Below are 20689 nucleotides of genomic sequence, written 5' to 3'. Positions count from 1 at the left end.
ACTCGCCGCTTATAATATGACAGATGCTTAGCATGGCTGCACTACCCATTGAAAGTATAGGGTGCGCAAAAGAGATGTAATCCGCGCTAAACATTCTGTGGTAATTCTGTTTTAATATGGACTTGTAATACCAAATTGCACACTTTTAACGCGGTTCCCTGATATTGATGACATACCCTCAATATAAATAACACTACTACTAATCATAATCTAATCAAGGCCTTAATATTCTCTTAATTATTAGGCACTTTATTTTGTGTTTTAATGGATAACTATTTTAGATAGAAAAATATTAGGCAGGCTGCTTTAGCCTTTTTTAATACTGAGTGTGGCACTATGTGCAAATACCCTATGCCAATCTCAGAGCTTTAAAGGGTTAAGAATAGTAGGTAAGTACCATCTGTCATAGGCATCTCTATGGGGGGAAGCAGGGGGCATTCATTATTTTATTAATTATTACTGTTTTCTCTACCTGTGCCTCCCCCCACATATGGCTATTGGAGACATCACTGCATGTACTAGCTTAACTGTCAATCAAGCTGGTGCATGGCATTAGGATATGTACAGTATCATATTAGATTTTTATTAAGATAAATTTCATTGCATTATGTTTTGAAATTACTTTTGACTTTCATATCACTTGGAAACCTGTAAAAGTAACCTATAAAATTCTACAAATCATTATATGTATTTATGAACATTTAATAAACAGATTACAATTTAATTAGTATTATATGTGCTTCATTAGATTGCAATCTCTTAATGTTTACAAAGATTATTCATGTGAATTTCTTATTCTACACAATACCGTTAGAGACATCTGTCCACAAATTACTTACCGTAAACTATCTGAGAAAGCCTCAACTCCATACTTAGAGACAGAGTATCCTCCACCAGTTAAAGACAGTCTTCCTATAGAACTAGAAACATTAACAATGCGCCCACAGGCTTTTCTGATGAGTGGCAGCAGATTAAGTGTGATGTCGACCATCCCCAGCAAGTTCACATTTAGCAGTTTAGCAAAATCCTCTTTTTTTTGCCATTCATTAGGTGCCATTGAAATAGCAATACCAGCATTATTTACTAAGCCCCACAGACCTGCAAAGAAAGATGAACAATGTTGGATGGCCCTGTGATGAAAAAAATAAACATTTTCTTTCATATGCGATTGGAGAATTCTGGGATATATGTATATATACCTGGAATGTGTTCCCTGTTTGCCAGTGGGTGCCCAGATACACCAGGAAACACACCATGGGATAGCAGTCCCTGCTCATCAATAGGCCCCAATGTACCCCAGGAAAGTGGCCCCTGCAAGCCAATAGCCTCACAGGCACCCCAGGAAATTGTCCCCTGCTCACCAATAGGCACACAGACACTCTGAGAATGTAGCCCCCGCTTACCAGTTGGCACACAGGAACCCTGGGAAAGTAGCCAGTGTTCTCCAAAAAGGAGAGGGCCGGCTCACAAATAGGCTTCGGTGTAGCTTGGTTGTTTTTGGTGAGCAGGCGCCACTTTCTTAGGTGCCTGGGAGCCACTTTCCTAGGGTGTCTGGACACATAAGTGAACAGGGGCTACTTTCCCAGGGTGTCTGGGCACCTATTGATAAACAGGGGCCCCTTTGCCAGTGATCCTGTGTATCTATTGGTTAGCAGGGACCACTTTCCCTGGGTATCCTGGGTGCCTAAAAGTGAGCAGGGACTACTATACCAGGGTGTTTGGGCATGTATTGACAAGCAGGGACCACTTTCCTGGAATGCCTATTTGAGAGCAGGGGATACTTTTCCGGGGAACCTGAAAGCCTATTGGCAAGAAAGGGCCACTTTCTATAGATGCATTGGTGTGGTTTAGTGAGCAGGGGCTATTTTTCTGGAATGCCTGGGAGTCTATTAACAAGCAGGGGCCACTTTCTCAGGCTGCATTTACCCCTATTATGAGAACAGGGGCAATTTTCTCTGGGTGTCTAGGCACCTATTGGTGAAAAAGGACCACTTTTCCAGTGAGCCTCGGCACATATTGGTGAACAGCGGCCACTTTTCTGGGGTGTCTGAGATGCCTAATGGTGGGCAGGGGCCACTTTCCCAGGGTGCTTGGGCATATTTTTGGTGAGCAGGTGCAACTTTCCTTGAAAGTTTCTAGTAGGGCTGCACGATTAATCGCGGATGCGATTTCAAAGTGCGATTAATTGCCGCAGTTTTAAAACCGCGAGAGTATGCAATTTTTAGCCTCACCCCATTTGACGTCACCTATGATGTACAGGACGGACGCTGACTTGCCGTGCCCACCTTGCGACATTGAGCAGACATACTGGGGAGTGCTGTGGCTGATGTGGGTTACAGGGAGGGGGGTGCGCTGTGGCTGATGGGGGTTACAGGGAGGGGGGCCTACTTACTGAAGAGTGCTGTTGCTTATGCGGGTTACAGGAAGGGGGATGCGCTGTGGCTGATGCGGGTAACAGGGAGGGGAGTGACTAACTGGTGTGCACTGTGGCTGATGCGGATTACAGGGAGGGGGGCCGACTTACCTGGGAGCGCTGTGGATTACAGGGAGGTAGGTGCACTGTGGCTGATGCGGGTTACAGGGAGAGGGGTGCGCTGGGACTTATGTGGTTACAGGCGGTGCTTATAATGTTAAAGGGGGTGCTTATTGGGGGGTTACAGTGGAAGGTGATTGCATCTATGTAGGTTACAGAGGGGTGCTTATGGGGGTTACAGTGGGTGCGGCGTTACAGTCGGAGCTGATGGGCTTATGTAGGTTACAGAGGGGGGCTTATGAGGGTTACAGGTGGTGTTGACGTGAAAATTGCAATTGCAATTTTTTTTTCTCCATATCGCCCAGCCCTAGTTTCTAGGCTGCTATTAGCAAGAAGGGGCCACTTTCATCCAGAGAGTGTGATTATCCTTGGAATATATATATATATATATATATATATATATATATATAAATATATATATATATATATATATATATATATATATATATATATATATATATATATATATATATATATATATATATATATATATAGAAAGAGAACCACTCTCAGGAATGAATAACAGCTCAATAACCCGTTAGCTTGTTCTATGGCAATTTTACCCCTAGCGGCAGTCTTTTTTTAGCCAAATAATGCTTTTCACAGAGAAGAACTTTCCTAAAGTATACCAGTCTGATCCCGCCTAACAAGGTCAATCCAGATTAAACATACTATGAAATCCTTCTCTGAACAAGAAATATGGCAACCCCCAGACAATAGTTTTGAAGTTCATTGGGCCTCGTCAGTGAGGTGCAGCCATATTTCTCTATGCAAATTGGGCAAGGTGTCAATGTCTGGTTTCCCCCATCACCCTTAAGGAGACTCCCCCAGGGACAAATTAAAAATACAGACAGAAAGAGAATCGGTCTTTTATGAACGACAGCTCAATAAAATTGTTATCTTTTTCTATGGTGATTTAACCCCATGGGAGAAGCCTCTTTTAGCCCAATAATGTTTTTCACAGAGAGAACTTTCCTGAAGTATATCAGTCTGATCCCAACTAACAAGGTCAATCCAGCCCAAAAATACCAGGAAATCCCTCTGTGAACAGGGAACATGGCAACCCCAGACATTTTTTTTTTTTTTTTATAAAATGTCACATCTACAATACAAGAAATCATAAAATAACATTTTTATTAAACATAAATAAAATCATAACTGCAAAAAAATCCCTATTCCTAAAACTAAACTGTCCCTAAAAACTGTCCCTCTGGGTGGATCCAGAACCCGATATCAGGAGAGGTAATGTATACACACAGTGTATATATATATATATATATAAGTTTTGAGAAAAATGTGGATGGAAAACCTGCTAGTTCATAAATAGTGTTGCATTAATTTACTCGGTATTCAAAATTAAATACCTACTCGTAAATACGAGTATGAAGTGTAAACATCGATTAAATATGGTGCAGACCCATTGAATAATTATAGTACAAAAAATAAGGAAGATTAGGTGGTTTAAAATAAAATCACCTATTAAAGACTGGGAATTCAGCACTCTTTTGAAAAAAAAAAAAAAAAGCAACACATCTTGGATTTTAAACAAAGTTAAGTTTATTCTCACACCGTGTCGAGCTCGGGCTCATTAGATTGACACCATCCAGAATACACTGGATAAAGTAAATATCGTTGTTTTAGAAACTAAAATATTTTAAGTACAAATGCATAGCCAACTCAAAGCATTTTTACATATGCTTGAAAAAAATGTTACTAGGACCGGTCCATGTGAAGTGACAAGCAGTTTACAAATATTAATTACTTCCTAAAGTACTTTCTAATACGCACCATTACTGCTATCCGTGACTGCTGCCTTTCATGCTGCTTTCTACACAAGACAGGTGCAGTTGACAGAGGGGTATGGTAGCAGATAAGGATATCCTCCTGCATCTTTGTCTTTATTGGCTTCAATCTTTGTCCTGCTGCAGCATTAACATACATGCTTTAAGTGCTTTGTTGCATATCATCTGGACTTCTACTAATACCTGTGGCAGACTGTTTGAAACCTTGTTTGGTGGCTTTATTTACTTTGAATAGGACGCACTTCTATAACTGTATTAACAACTTTATTAGAAGTAAATAATGGTTGGAAGATGCATTACTATTTTATCAGTCCGCAATAGACTGTTAATACATCGAACTCCCATCGAAGCTCTGCTGGGCCCTAAGCGTATTACCCCATTTTACAAACCGCCTATGCTATTTACTTAACAGTGTAACAGTGAATATGTTCTTTTTCGTATGATATTTTCCTAAATGTTTATGCTACGCTCAGTAATATAACTTATATACAATTTTCTTTAGTTATTATGTGCTGTTGTCTAGGAAGTGACAAGTGATTTTGCACATTTATAAGTGAGCCTCATTCATTGACATCAGTTTCACTAAAACCTTAATAGGCTGAGAACTCAATTTGAGGTTCACGTTATGTGCCTATTCAGTTGTAGCATGCCTGTTGATTTACCACAACTTTGTGTACTTTAGGAAGTAATTAATCTTTGTAAACTGCTTGTCACTTCACATGGACCGGTCCTAGTAACATTTTTTCCAAACATATGTAAAAATGCTTTGAGTTGGCTATGCATTTGTACTTAAAATATTTTAGTATCTAAAACAACGATATTCATTTTATCCAGTGTATTCTGGATGGTGTCAATCTAACGAGCCCGAGTTCTACACGGTGTGAGAATAAACGTTACTTTGTTTCAAATCCAAGATGTGTTGCTTTTTCTTTTTTTCAAAAGAGTGCTGAATTCCCAGTCTTTAGTAGGTGATTTTATTTTAAACCACCTAATCTTCCTTAATTTTTGTACACTATATATATATATATATATATATATATATATAGTTGTAAAAAAAGGAGAGCGCCACACACTGAGAAATGTATATTTTAGTTACTTAGTTGCAATCAACTAAAAAATGTATTTTTATTTTTTATGCCACTAGTATATACTAGATATTTAATCCATTGATCAAGGGCTGAACTGCAGCTGTTCTTAGAAGCAAGAACACCTGAGGAAGGGGCGTGTCCCTGAAACTAGTAGTGGTAACGTATACACAGAGTCTGGCCAGGCAAGTGTTTGCAGTTTCTCTCGCTCTTCATTTATCAGAGTACTATATGATTTTTAGTTTTTTAAAAGGTTTTTATACTTGTGATTTAATATTGCATATTTGTATGTTGTAAATTTGTATATTGTATGAAAGTGGGGACAATAGTGCTCCATTTCATCTCAAAAACTTTAATTTGCCCTCCATTGTGTAAATAGTTTTTTAACCTATGTGTTAGGACTGTATACAATAGCAACATTTAATACTATTGCTTTGTGAATAGGTAAATGTTATATCTTTTTAAATGTTCTAAGACATGGTCTGTCAGTAAAATAAAGTGTTTTTTTCTACACAGTGTGTATTTCTAGTTTATATTTGCTGTATACAGTGTTGTTTATATATATATATGGGACGGGACTGCACTCTCTTGTCCTCTTCAGAGCTTGTATCTGTAGGCATCAATATATTCACATATGACTCAGCTCTTTCAAACTGTTTATTATTTTATAATCCAACGTGTATATACATGTATACAGATATATAGATAGACACATTGGAGCCCTTTCCAGTCAAATACCTGAAAATAATAAAAATAATTTTTAATCAATATATAAAAGGAGAGAGAGGGATGGATGGGTAGCTACACTACAGAAAAAAAGGGGGTGGGAGGTCCCTAGCTAATGATCGCAGGAGGGGGGTAAGTGGGGGGACCACTACACTATAGAAAAAAATTAAAATAATATATATGTATTTATGGGTACTGGCAAACAGCTGCCAGTACTAAAGATGGTCGCAATTAGTGGGAAGGCGGGTTAGAGAGCTATTTGGGGGGGATCAGGGAGGTGGGAGGATTGAGGATCATTACACTGCAGAAAAATATATTAAAAAAATAATAATAATATTAAATAAAAGCAAACAAAAATGCATACTGGCAGACTGTCTGCTAGTACCTAAGATGGTGGTGACCAGTTCGGGGTGAGGGAGCTATTTGGGAGGGATCAGGGGTTGGGATGTGCCAGGTGGGAGGGTAATCTCTACACTACAACTAAAATTAACTTTACAAGCTACTTGATTAACCCCTTCACTGCCGGGAATAATAGAAGTGGTGCGCAGCTGCAATTAGCTGCATTCTATTTATCAAAAAACAATAGCAAAGCTATGTATTTCTGCTATTTCTGAACAAAGGGGATCCCAGAGAAGCTTTTACAATAATTTGTGTCATGATTGTACAAGCGGCATGTAAATAATTTCAGTGAGAAAGTTTGTGAAAAAATTAACGATTATTTTCATATGATCGCATTTGGCAGTGAAATGGTGGCTTGAAATATACCAAAATGTCCCTAGATCAATACCCTGTGTTGTCTATTTAAAAAAAATATGTAGTTTTAACAGGTAAAAAAAAACCAAGGCTCTATTTCTATTTAAATGGAGTGATATCAAAATTACAAAAAATGTGCCGGTATTTTGGGCAAGTTCCCAGTAGCGAAGGGGTTAAAATGTACATAATAGGTTTCCTTATGAGGGTTGGTAAGTGTTGTTGAGTGATATATGTGAGCAGGAAAATCTGACAATATTTTCAGAATTGATAAAGGCCACCGTTTTGAACAAATATATATTTGTTTATTGTTATTATCTGAAGTATGGTGCATCACTATAGCTTTTTGTGTGTCAAACAATGATCACAAATCGTTACTGATACACATAGCTGATCTCACCTGCATTTCCAACAACACTAGAGGCCCATTCTGCAGTGGACTTCACGCTCTGACTGTCATTAATATCCAGAATCACTGTCTGCAATCTGCTGGACGTCTCCTTCTTCAGCTCCTCAGCACCTTTCTCGGTCAGACAAGCAGCCAGCACCTTCAGACCACGGAGATCCAGCTGTTTTGCTGCTAAGTTCCCAAAGCCAGAGTCACATCCTGTGATCAGCACATATTTATCTGAGAGATTCTCTAGTATCTGACTTTGTCTGTACCATCTGTACACCAGGGCCAGCAATGAGAGCACCAGAAGACAGAGCCACATGTCTGAGGTAACTGTTTTTTTCTGTAATGGGATAATATACTGAATGTTTGTGTAAAAAAACACTATTACATGAATTAGAATATCCTAATTGTCCTTATCTGAAAACCTACAGTATACATCTCATCTGCCTCAGTGTAAGAATGTAGCAGATCAGCTGAGCACTAATATCCATTTGTATATCAAAGACTGTTCATTGTTCAGTACTTTCTTTTGTATATTTTAAATACTGTGACTAGGTTAATAGAGAGAATATGGTACAACCTCTGCTATATCATTTGTGTATAGATTCAATAAAAGAAAGAAAGAAAAATGAGTTAGAGTAAGCTCACTCTTACATTTTATTGACATACTATAGGGATAATTTAACTTCTACCTATCATTAAAAAGACTTGAACTCCAGGCATAAAATAATCCTCTTTACTTAAAGGGACAGTATACTGTAAAATTGTTTTCCCTTAATGTGTTTCCAATAACTTTTTATCACCAGCTGTAGAGTATAACATACAGTATATGAGAATTTGCTTTTTAAGGTTTATTTGTGTATATGAATTAGCTGATTTTGTGTCTTGAAGCCACAACCTAATAAAATGGGTTGGGCTTGTAGGTATAATAAGATCTCATTACTTTATCACATTGTGTATATATGCATGCTTCTTTATCTTATATCTGTCCATAAACCAAAGACCAATACTTGGAGAGAACAATGGAAAATTAACATTTTATTACATTATCTCTTCTATACCCCACTGGGAGTGAAATGTCTTCTGCTGGGTGTGTTTACACAGTTTATCTATAGCTTGTAACTAAGGCCAGATACTTTCAGAATAGGTGGGGATACCACAGGCTAAATCAACTATTTCAAATGTCAATATAAGGTTAAAGGAAATACTTGTAAACAATTTAATACACTCCAGCAGGTAAAGAGAATAATTGGGAACAAATTAAGCAGGTAAAGTGCATCATTGGGAACAAATGAAAGAGGAGACATTTTTTGAGTAAACTGTCCCTTTAAGATAAAGTAAAGAGAATTTCTTCTCTTTTATTTTTTTTTATTTATCAGCATTTTCTTTTGTCATAATTGTAAGGGATGTAAACACAAAGAAGTTGTCCTGATATATACTATATTATTTTTTGACCCATCCACATTTTATAAATAATGAGTTTATTGTGGCAAGCAGAAGTGACAGCAAAATATTTACACACACATCATTTAATTATTCATATTATTTATTTTTTAAAGAAAGAAGCCCCTGGGAGTGACACAGTGAACGGGAAGGGGCTTTGACTGAGGGAGGAAGAGGCCTCTTTTGGTTGGTGGGGTAGAAAGGGAAGGGGTTGGTTCAGGATGAGCCATACTTAAGGGGCTGAGCGGGAAGAGGCAGGAAGTCACTTGTGAATAAACACTGTGGTGACAACAGCTATCCCACTTGCTCCTTTGTGCTTCTTCCTGCTCAGTCTTGGGTATGGCTCAGCTTGACGCTTTGCTGGCTCAACTGAGGGATGCTACGGAGACAGGGACCTACCTGATTGGAAGAAAGGCTCCGGTCCCTGCTGGTTCCTGACATCGGTGGAGGTGAAGAACAGGTGGCAGCGAGGTCCCGGTCAGTCCGCCGCTCCAGGCCTCCAGCTAGGCTCAGTCCGGATGTCGGGAGGAGTTTCGGTGGCCGCAGGAGAAGCAGTCCTAGTCCGGGTGCCAGGAAGGTGGTGAAGAAGACGGCAGCTCTCGGTTCCGTGGATCAGCAGGCCCAAGCAGCTCGACAGCAGCCCTACGTAGTGGAGTCGGATGACGTCATCGCTCCGGACCTGGAGCCCCGCCCCAGCCAAGCCAGTGAGACTCTGGTGCCGGGTAAGACAGGGGCGCACGGCCCTTGGGGGCCTAGAGGTGGAGGCAGTCATCACAGCAGGCGTCACGGCCCAGGGGGGCCTGAGGTGTTAGAGGATATTGATCAAGTTGAGGGGGAGTGCTCCAAGGGGGGGGGGTGAGCTCACAAGGGGCAGTGGGCTTGCAGGCGGCCGGGGATAACGGCCTTGGGGAAGGGGTGCCACATGTGGAAGCCCAAGTAAGGGTGGTGGAGAAAACGGCCAAGGTTGCCAGGCCTAGTGGGGATACAGGGGTCCCTCACAGGGTGTATGTGGTTGGGGAGGTGGGTTGTAGATAGCCCTGAGGCCCAGGGGGAAACGGGGGCCTGGGATGACTTTGAGGATCTCACCCTTTGTTTGGATTCCTCGGAGGAGGATATGGTCCCTCCCACTCCTCCAATGGGTGGTCTTCAGAGTCGCAAAGGGGCCCCTCTGTAGTAAGGGGGCGTGGGGGGGGCTGTGTGGGGCTGTCACTGTCAGGGAAGCTGTTGATGGGTCTAACAATGCTTCTTTTGCAGATTGGGGGGATGTAGGGTCACGGCCAGGGATTTCTTCCGGCCCGCTTGCTGTGAGAGAGGACGGCCTGAGTGGGGATACTTATGGCCTGCAAGATTCATGGACAGAGACCATCAGGCTGGATTTGGAGGACGTGCTGAGGTACCGGACAGGAGGGCGCCGGTGAGTACAGCCAGGGGCTTCGGCCCAGGCCAGAGGGAAAAAGTGGGAGGGGTAATTACTATGTGCATAAGGGGACTACTGGTGCTGTGAGACGGCCGGCTAGGTGGATTCCCCAGTAGGGGCAGGCAGCGCAGGAGGTATGGTGACATGGGTCAGTTTGGTGCCGAGGCTACGGCTCCAAAGAGGGGTAAGGGGGGAGTTTCGGACAGTGCTTTGGGCCTTTCCACGGCCCAGAGGGGCATTAGGATGTGGGCACCAGCGGGGGGGCTTGTCACATGTGTATGTTTTGCAGGCTACCGGAGGAGAGCAGCAGATGGCTGCTACGGAACCCGGAGTCACCGGGTTCCTGAGCCAGAAGGTTGATATGGCTGCATCCCACATGAGTCAGCCCCAGAGGACCGAGGAGGCAAGAGAAGGTACGGCTGGGGCTGATATGGTGGGTCGGGTGGATACGGGGGTGAATGTATGTGTTGATTCTGTTGCAGTTACTGTGGTAGCGGGGTTGAGGGATCTGTTGGCCAGGCTGGAGGGGTCCAGGTCGCAGGTTTCGGGGGGTTCCAGTTCTTGGATCCCCCCTGCAGCCTCCGAATTAAGCACCGTCACAGGGGGGTCGGCATTGGTGGGGCCTGGGACCACAGCGGGGGTTGCCACCCAGGTCCAGTCTGATGTGGTGGCTTCCCTTGCAGCTGTCAAAGTTGCGGGGAAGGGGTCAGGGAGCTCGGAGCTTATGATTGCAGACAGCGCCTTGTCGCGGTCCTGTCTTTGCTCCATTGGCCCATTGTGCATGCATCTCACGGCGGACTTGATGGAAAAGATTTGGAAGAGGGAATTCATTGAGTTGTTTTCCCTCTTGCCGCTGGACCAGTCTTTTGAAATCCCTGAGGATTCCAAGAAGGATGCGTCCAAGAAGGAAGGAGGAGGAGAGGAAGAAGCGCTATAGGAAGTTACCAAAAACTTTTACAAATTGGTTCCAGGCTTTTGTCATCTATGCCAGTGTCATGGCGGGCAAGTTCCCTGACCAAGGGGCGGCACTCTTCTGTTATTTGGATGAGGTCGCTGCCGCGCAGCATACATATGGGGGCATGGCTTGGTGGGCGTATGACGAGCAGTTTCAGCAACGCTTGTCCGTCAATCCAGAGATGCAGTGGGATGATCGGGATATGGGCTTATGGTTATGACTCCGATCATCTCAGCCTTTTCGCGGGGGAGCCGGAGGTTCCCCTCAGGGAGGGCCGTCGGCACCTGTCAAAAAAGGTTTCTGCTTCTCCTTCAATGAGAAGGTGTGTAAATGGGGCTCGTTGTGCAAATTTCAACATGAGTGTTCGGGGTGTGGGGGTTCCCATTCGTACTCAAAGTGTTTCCGTAAGAACAGAGCAGGAGGAGGTCCGGAGTTGCCTGACAAAGGGAATAACTCTGGTGAGGGTAAGTGGGATGGCGCGTTGGCTTGTCCAGTACGCTAAGCTTCGGGGGTGCAAGGAAAAGGTGTTGCTGTTGTGGCAAGGGTTCGAAAATGGCTTTATAATCCCGTCTACGGGGGGGGGTCATTCAACTCAGGGGTAACTTGAAATCGGCTAGGGAGTGGCCTGAAATGGTGCAGGAGAAATTGTATAAGGAGGTCTTGTTGGGGCGAATGGCAGGTCCTTTTGGGGCTGCACCAATTCTTCATTTGCGCATTTCACCTCTGGGTCCCTAAGAAGGACCCGGGGAAGTTAAGGTTGATACATCACCCAAAAGGGAGTTCCGTGAATGACAGCATTCTGAAGGAGCTGGCTTCGGTATCGTATACATCATTTGATCTGGCTGTCAAACTCGTCAAGGAGGCTGGTCCTGTGGTGTTGTTGGCCAAGGTCGATATCGAGGCGGCTTTTCGGTTATTGCCGGTTCATCCTCCTTCCAATTATCTACTGGGTTGTTGTTTTAATGGGGCCTATTACGTGGATCTTTGCCTACCCATGGGGTGTTCCATCTCATGCTCCTTGTTTGAGTGCTTTTGCTCTTTCCTGGAGTGGGTGGTGAGGTTCCGGTCGAGGTTTTCATCAGTAGTACACTACCTTGATGATTTTCTTTTTGTGGGCCCAGCTGGATTGGAGGTTTTTGGGATGCTGAGGGACTGTTTTTATTTGGTGGCTAGGGAGTTTGGGGTACCCATTGCCATGGAAAAATCTGAGGGCCCTGTAATGGTCCTCAATTTTTTGGGCATCACTATTGATTCGTGCAGGATGGAGTGTAGGTTGCCTCAGGATAAGATTGCTGATTTAGTGGGCATGATTCGGCAGTTCCTCTGCTTGTCCAAGGTAACATTGAGGGATATTCAGTCCCTCCTAGGGAAGTTGAATTTTGCTTGCAGAATCATTCCCATAGGTAGGGTGTTTTCCAGGAGAATGTCGCTGGCTACGGCTGGGGTTCGTAAGCCTCATCACTTTGTGAAGGTGACAAGGGGGCTGAAAGATGATTTGTTGATATGGTTGCGGTTCCTGAAGGAATTTAACAGGACGACTTTGTTCCTGGAGTCCAGAGTGTCTCACTTAGAATTGGACTTGGTAACCGATGCTGCTGGGGGGCACGGTTTCGGGGCCTATTTTCAGGGGCACTGGTGTGCCTGGGTCTTGATGGATTTAATTCATAATCTGGTGTTCCTGGAGCTGTTCCCCATCATCGTGGCATTGTTTGTCTGGGAGGGGGAGTTGGTGAACAAATCTATACTGTTTCACACGGACAATATGGGTGTGGTCGCTGCGGTTAACACTCTCTCTGCTTCTTATCCCCCTTTTTTGCGTTTGCTGAGATTGTTAGTTTTAAAGTGTCTGCACATGAATGTTTTGGTTAGGGCCAGGCATATTCCTGGTAAGTGTAATCTGATTGCAGATGCTTTATCTCGATTTTAGTGGAATCGTTTCCGGGAGTTGGCCCCCAGGCGTACGCGGTGGGGAGAAGGTGTCAGATCAGCTATGAAGGCTTGGGTAGGAGGACTGGCTGGATTGGTGAAAAGTTAATTGGCTCCAGGTACTTGGTCTGCCTATGTTAGAGTATGGTGGGAATGGGAGAACTGGTTGAGGCAGGCTGGGGTTACTGAAGGGATTGATGATGTTACCGGCTGCCTTTTAGAGTGGTTGTGGCATTGGGGCGGCTTGGGTTTGTCATCTGCTAGTATGGACAGGAGACTGTCTGCCTTAGCTTTCAGGTTTAGGTTGTTGGGTCTCGGAGATGTGAACAAAGCTTTTTGGGTTCGACAAGTCCTCAAGGGTCTGAAGAAGAAGGGTAGGAGCATTGATAGTAGGAGGCCCATTACCTTTGCATTATTGGTGAGGATTTGGGGAATACTGCCCAATATTTGTTTTTCCACATTCGAGATTTCTTTATTTCGCATGGCCTTAGTCCTAGCTTTTTTTGAGGCCTTTCGTATTTCTGAATTGGTTAGTCCGAGCAAGAGGGCGCCCGGTGGTTTGCGGGTGGAAGATGTGTTGTGGGGTGAGCGCAGGGTGGATATTTTATTGAGACGCAGTAAAACTGACCTGTATGGGAAGGGGAAGAGTATAGTTTTATTTACTAGTGGCAGGGAGGTTTGTCCCTGTAGAGTCTTGTTGCACTATGCGGCCCTACGGCCTGCGCAAGGGGGCCCGCTGTTAATTCATTCAGATGGGTCCTTCCTGTTGCAATATCAGTTTAGGGCAGTTTTAAAAGGAGCTATAGGTCTGTTAGGGCTGTCCCCGTCTGATTTTGGGTCCCATTCCTTCCGTATAGGGGCGGCAACTGAGGCCTCTATGCTAGGTTTACGGGAGGATGTGGTTAAACATATTGGGAGATGGGGGTCCACATGATATAGGTCTTATGTGTGACCTGAATTGAGGGTACAAGGGGAGGAGTGCTCTTGTTAATGGAATTTCTTTGTGTTTTGTTTTATTCCCAGGTGTGAAGAGCGTTTGGTTTATTTACTGGGCCAGGTCTGAGGCTAGGAAAAAAGTGGACGGCCTGCAGTTGGGTGCCCAATTGATCAGTGGGAGGTAAAATGGTTGGGGGTTCGGGGTCTGCGGTGAGTTTGTTGCCATTGTTTGTGGATTACTGTAGGTAATTTCCTCCTCTGGGGGTGTTGATTGTGCATTTGGGGGGTAATGATTTGGGATAAAGAGGGACTTAGGGAGACTTATCGATCTTCACCCGACCTTGAAAATTGTTTGGTCTCAGATTGTGCCACGGTTGGTGTGGAGGGCGGCTTGGGACTATGACAGGTTGGAATGGAGTCGGAGAAAAATTAATAAACTGATAGGTTCTTTTGTTAGAAGACTTGGGGGTGCGGTGGCTTACCACATTGATTTTGAGGAGGTGGGTTCTGGGGAGTTTTATGTGAAGGACGGGGTACACCTTTGGTCAATTTGGCCAGCAGCTGTTTTTACTGGACATTAAGGTATCTCTGAGAGACTTGTTGGGGTTGGCGGGACTGGGCTGATTTAATCAGGCCAGTCGGTGGCGGGGGTGCTAGTTCTTAGACAGCAAGGAAAGGAATATGGCCAAGTGAAGTGGGGGTTTGAACAAGTTGCCTCTCCATGGGGTGAGTGTGCAATTGGGTTCTTATAGGGGAAAGGGGTTCCCTATTAAAGTGGAAGGGAGGTTTGTAACAGACTCAGCAAGTATATAGTTGAGTCCAGATGGAGTAACGGCCATGTTGCTAAATAATAAAGGAACTAGCATCGCTGGGTATGGTCCAGTATGGTATTTAAATGGTGTTTAAGGTCTAAGTTATTTAAGAACATTGTGTTTATGTTTAAATGTGGTATTTATTAATAATTAAAGGGACAGTCTACACCAGAATTTTTATTGTTTTAAAAGATAGATAATCCCTTTATTACCCATTTCCCAGTTTTGCATAACTAATACAGTTATAATAATATACTTTTAACCTCTGTGATTATCTTGTATCTAAGCCTCTGCAAACTGCCCCTTTTTTCAGTTATTTTGACAGACTTGCAGTCTAGCCAATCAGTGCCTGCTCCCAGATAACTTCTCGTGCACGAGCACAGTGTTATCTATATGAAATACGTGAACTAACACCCTCTAGTGGTGAACTGAAAAACTGTTAAAGTGCAATCTGAAAGAGGTGGGCTTCAAGGTCTAAGAAATTAGCATATGAACCTCCTAGGTTAAGATTTCAACTAAGAATACCAAGAGAACAAAGCAAAATTGGAGATAAAAGTAAATTGGAAAATTGTTTAAAATTACATGCTCTATTTGAATCATGAAAGTTTATTTTGGCCTAGACTGTCCCTTTAAAGGTTTTATGGTTATTTAATAAAAGTGCTGCGGCCAATTTTGTACCAAGATGCTGTCTCCTGTGTCTTATTTTTTAGGTATGGGTAAGGGTGGTTGTAGGCTTTTATTGCACAGGTAAGTTACTTTGTATTTAGATTTAAATATGTATTATTAGTTAATAATTGTAACTTTAATTTAGTTATATTTTAATTATGTTAATGATAGGGGGTGTTAGTTTACAGTTAGGGTTAGGTTTAGGGTTAGGGGTGTTACGTTTAAGGGTTAATATAGTTTAATTTAGGTTGTTGCTATATGGGGGCCGGCAGTTTAGGGGTTAATAGGTTTACTTAGTATTGGCAATTTTTGTGAACGGCGGTTTAGGGGTTAATAGCTTTTAGGGGTTAGTAGGTTTAGTGTTGGCAATGTTTTGGGACGCGGTTTAGGGGTTAATAGGTTTAGTTAGGGTCGGCGATGTTTCGGGACAGCGGTTTAGGGGTTAATAGGTTTAGTTTCAGCGATGTCAGGGAATGGTGGTGTAGCGGTTATACCTTTAATATAGACTTAGAGTTAGTGTCGGGGGAACTGCGGTTTATGAAGGAACAATGAAAAATCCTGAATATGAATAATGGATCTGAAAATTCGGAAAACATATTTATTCATTTTTAGAATTTTTCGGAATTTTTCGGGATGTGCCGATTCGGAATTTCGCTGAATTGGCGAAAATTTGTCCGAATTCGTCCGATACGAAACGCACATGTCTACTACCAATAGCCCCTAAAAGGGCCTTTTGTAGGGCATTGCCCTAAGTTAAACAGCTCTTTTACCTTTAAAAAAATACAAAGTCCCCCCCAACAGTAAAACCCACCACCCAACCAACCCCCCAAAATAAAAAAACCTAACTCTAAAAAATCTACCCATTGCCCCAAAAGGGGATTTTTTATGGGCATTGCCCGTAAAAAAGGCATTCAGAAGACATCCTGCGCGGAGCGTCCTCTACATACGGTTACCGCCGTACGCTGAAGTTGACGGCAAGGTAGCCGTTGCAAAATGGCGTACCTTGCATTCCTATTGGCCGATTTGATTCTTCAAATTCAAATCAGCCAATAGGATGAGAGCTTCTGAAATCCTATTGGCTGTTCAAAACAGCCAATAGGATGAGAGCTGCTGAAATCCTATTGGCTGATTTTAACAGCCAAAATTGTTTTTTATTTTTCGTAATTTAGTGTTTATTATTATTTTTTGTCATTTTAGATTTTTTTTAATTTTTTCGTAGTGTTAGGTTTGTTTAAATTTGTAATTTAGATTTTTTTTAATTGATAGTTTTTAATTTTATTAGAATAATTATGTTAGGTAAATTTATAGTTTAAATTTAGGATTTTTTTTATTTCACAGGTAAGTTTTTATTTATTTTAAGATAGTTATATTGTAATTTTAATTTAAAGCTAGAAGTCTGTTAGCTTTAGGGGTTAATAGTTTAATTTAGTGTTTTTGTGATGTGGGGGGCTGGCGGTTTAGGCTTAATATGTTTATTTAGTGGCGGCGACCTGGGGGCCGGAGGTTAAGGGGTTAATAGGTTTATTTAGTAGCGGCGATATGGGAGGCCGGTGGTTTAGGGGTTAATCATTCTATTTAGTGGCAGCGATGTTGGGGAGCAGCGGTTTAGGGGTTAATCATTTTATTTGTGTCGGCGATGTCGGGTAGCGGCAGGTTAGGGGTTAATAACTTTTTTTAGGTGTCGGCAATGTCGGGGCGACGGATTAGGGGTGTTTAAACTAGGGGTTTATGTTAGGGTGTTTTTTTTTCCCCATAGACATCAATGGGGTTGCGTTCCAGAGATTTTTCATTCCACACTCCACAACTTTTTTGGCGTTAGTTTCGTACCCTGTTTAGCGCAAAACTCGTAATCTAGGCAATCGTTCTTTTTACAAGAAAAATATTTCTCAGAAAAATATCAAAGATATCCAAAAAGAAACCACTGACGTGACAATGTATAATTATACTAATATGAGTTGTGAATAATAAAATATAAATTACTTTGTATTGCTGTGCTTTGCATACTAATCAAGGTGTTTCCTACATTTATCCTTGGAGCCAGGTCAAATGAGTCAAATAGTTTCTCAAACACTGAATATTTTCTCCTACAGGGATAGACCAAAAAAAAATAAATCCCTTCTTTACTATCATTTTCACATTAAATTTGAAACACTTAAAAGCATATTTTCTACAAAAAAGAAAACTAGTTTTGTCTAAAATGTAGGTAGAAGTATGGAATATTTCTGTAAAAAAATAAAAATAATATAATATGAGCTAAAAAAAAGTGAAAATATGAAATAAAAGCATAATAAACAATTTTTACTAGAATAAGAATTACACAATTGTATTCAATAAACAAATATCTAATAAAGCATCCAAAATATATTTTGCAAAATAGTTTAATCTATAATAATCCCACAAATTCCTGAGGTTTAGCTCCAAAACACGTGTTTACTTTCAGACATATGAAATATGTTGGACTAATAAAAAAAACAATGTCAATACTATTTTTATTGGAACATCTTGATATAAAAGTTATATAAAGTATTCAGCGATGTCTGTCGGACATGATCCACTGAGCGGATCATGTCGTACAGACAGTTGGAAAATCGGCCCCTTGGTCTCTTCGGCATGCATTTTGTCAAATTAATTAACACTAACAAAAATAATGGTATTTTATACTTTCTTATTTACCATTCACAAGATCTTGTGTAGATATTCTGATTAATCCTGATATAGTCCTACACACTAATATTTCTAGATAATGTAATATTTCACAACTAAGAGTTATGTAATGTGAATGGAAATAAATTAATAGATAGTTGTGTTTTTTTAATCCTATTTTTGTTTTTGTAGTTCTCATGTAGGTCCTAAGCATATATAGCTGCATAAAAACTTACCGTTTAAAGAATGGACACTGTAGTGGAGTAGTATTCACAATGTGCCAGAGCAGTGCACTCAGGTAAATACGGGTAGCAGCTGTTCATTTATATATTGAGGAGTAGACCGGTTTTTTAATATAGGAGATCACTGCTTAGTCATATAGCCGGAGGGAAAATACATTTAGTTAAAGGGACAGTCAACACCAGAATGTTTGTTGTTTAAAAATATAGATAATCCCTTTATTACCCATTCCCCAGTTTTGCTAAACCAACACTGTTATATTAATACACTTTTTACTTCTGTGACTAACTTGTATCTAAGCATCTTCTGACCGCCCCTAATCACATGACTTTTAGTTATTATCTATTGACTTGCATTTTAGCCAATTAGTGCAGTGTCTGCCACTAGCCACAAGCGTGATCACAATGCTATCTATATGGCCTACATGAGCTAGCTCTCCCCTGCTGCAAAAAGTAAATAAAATAGAGGCGGCCTTCAAGGGCTTAGAAATTATCATATGAGCCTTCCTAGGTTTGCTTTCAACTAGAATACCAAGAGAACAAAGCAAAATGGTTGATAAAAGAAAATTGGAAAGTTGTTTAAAATTACATGCCCTATTTGAAAAATGAATGTTTTTTTGGAATTGACTGTCCCTTTAACTAAAAAGAAAAAAATATCTCACTAATGCAAATAATATTGGCAAGCTTGCATTTTAGGTTGTATTAAAGGGAGAGTCAAGTAAAAAAAAAAAACTTTCATGATTTAAATAGGGAATGTAATTTAAAACAACTTTCCAATTTACTTTTATTACCAATTTTGCTTTGTTCTCTTGGTATTCTTAGTTGAAAGCTAAACCTAGGAGGTTAATGTGCTAGTTTCTTAGACCTTGAAAGCCACCTCTAATCTGAAACCATTTTGACAGTTTTTCACCACTAGAGGGCGTTAGTTCATGTGTTTCACATAGATAACATTGAGCTCAGGCATGTGAAGCTCCTAGGAGCCAGCACTGATTGGCCAAAAATGCATGTCTGTCAAAAGAACTGAAATACAAGGGCAGTTTGCAGAGGCTTAGATACAAGGTAATCACAGAGGTAAAAAGTATATTATTATAACTGTGTTGGTTATGCAAAACTGGGGAATGGGTAATAAAAGAATTATCTACATTTTTAAAACAACAAAAATTCTGGTGTTTACTGTCCCTTTAAGCTCCACATAAAATACTAAATACAAACATAGCAGAAGAATTACTAGGTTGAGATTCACTGATGCCAAATTTGTAAAACACATAAAACTTAGGTAAAAACAGTGCAACATAACTGTCACAATTCGCCGTAGCACTCAGTTTAGCAGACCTGGTCAGGGCTGTGTTAGGCTTAGCCTCTTGGGAGCCACGCTACAACAGCCCATGACGGGTGTCCTCTCACTTGGGGAGAGATTACATATACGCCGGCAGTTCATAAAGTGCTGTAAGTCTGATAAACTAGCAATATCCAGAAATGAGCGTAAATACAAATTACTGGAGTCGCTAGTCACTTACAACACTTAAGAAACTGCTGGTGCCTAAGAGAAATAAAAAAAATATCAAATCTCCTGTAAAAGTCTAACACACCTCTCAAAAATAAGCCCGACACATAAAAACCCCTATATACACCATCAAACCCACATCGGAACTATTAAAAGTATTAACCCCTAAACCAACAACCCCCCACAATGCAATATGCCTAATTAAACTATTAACCCCTATATCCGCCATCAAACCCACACTGCAATAAACCTATTAAAGTATTAACCCCTAAATCCGCAAATAAACCCACAAAGCAATAAACCTATTAACGTATTAACCCGTAAATCCGCCAACCCCAACATTGCAAACTACCTAATAAAACTATTAACCCCCCTAATCCGCCATTAGCCCACAACACAAACTACCTATTAAAGTATTAAACCCTAAACCGCCAAAGCCCAGAATGCACACTACCTATTAAAGTATTAACCCCTAAACCGCCAAATCCCACAACGCAAAGAAATAATTAAATTACTAAGCCCCCTAACCTAACACCCCCTAAATGAACACAAATTACTTAAATTACAAAATACTAAAGTTACTATTAAAAAAAAAAAAAAGGGTAGGGAAAGGGAGGCTAGTAGAGCCAGATTAATAATTCTTTACCTAGGACTGTATGGCAACGCCCAGGTGCAAACAAAACCTTATATGAAGGAAAAAATAATAGCCAATGTGCAGACCCTTTAAATATTTAGATAATTATTATCAAAAAGGGAGATACTACAACAACCGCAATTAGATTGTTATAATGCATAGACAGGGATTGCAGCACATATTTTTTATATAATTTTTAATTAGCTTTGTAAAATTCTAAAGCT

General features: G+C 41.3%; 1 protein-coding gene across 1 annotated transcript in view; it reads right to left on the bottom strand.

Annotated features, from left to right (window-relative positions):
- LOC128654299 (retinol dehydrogenase 7-like) overlaps positions 1 to 18416 on the bottom strand; it is a 29072-nt gene extending 10656 nt beyond the window's left edge. Inside the window, exons 1-3 of the mRNA XM_053708160.1 lie at positions 18325 to 18416; positions 7297 to 7630; positions 840 to 1098 (exon numbers count right to left, since the gene is read on the bottom strand). Coding sequence (XP_053564135.1) covers positions 840 to 1098; positions 7297 to 7609 — 572 coding nt within the window. The 5' untranslated portion in view covers positions 7610 to 7630; positions 18325 to 18416. The remainder of the gene's footprint in view (positions 1 to 839; positions 1099 to 7296; positions 7631 to 18324) is intronic.
- Between the last annotated feature and the right edge of the window lie 2273 nt (positions 18417 to 20689).

The sequence above is a fragment of the Bombina bombina genome, chromosome 3 (genome assembly GCF_027579735.1).
Source record: "Bombina bombina isolate aBomBom1 chromosome 3, aBomBom1.pri, whole genome shotgun sequence".
NCBI classification, from domain to species: domain Eukaryota; kingdom Metazoa; phylum Chordata; class Amphibia; order Anura; family Bombinatoridae; genus Bombina; species Bombina bombina.
The sequence above is the reverse complement of the archived record's forward strand: the minus strand, read 5'-3'. Positions and strand labels throughout refer to the sequence as shown.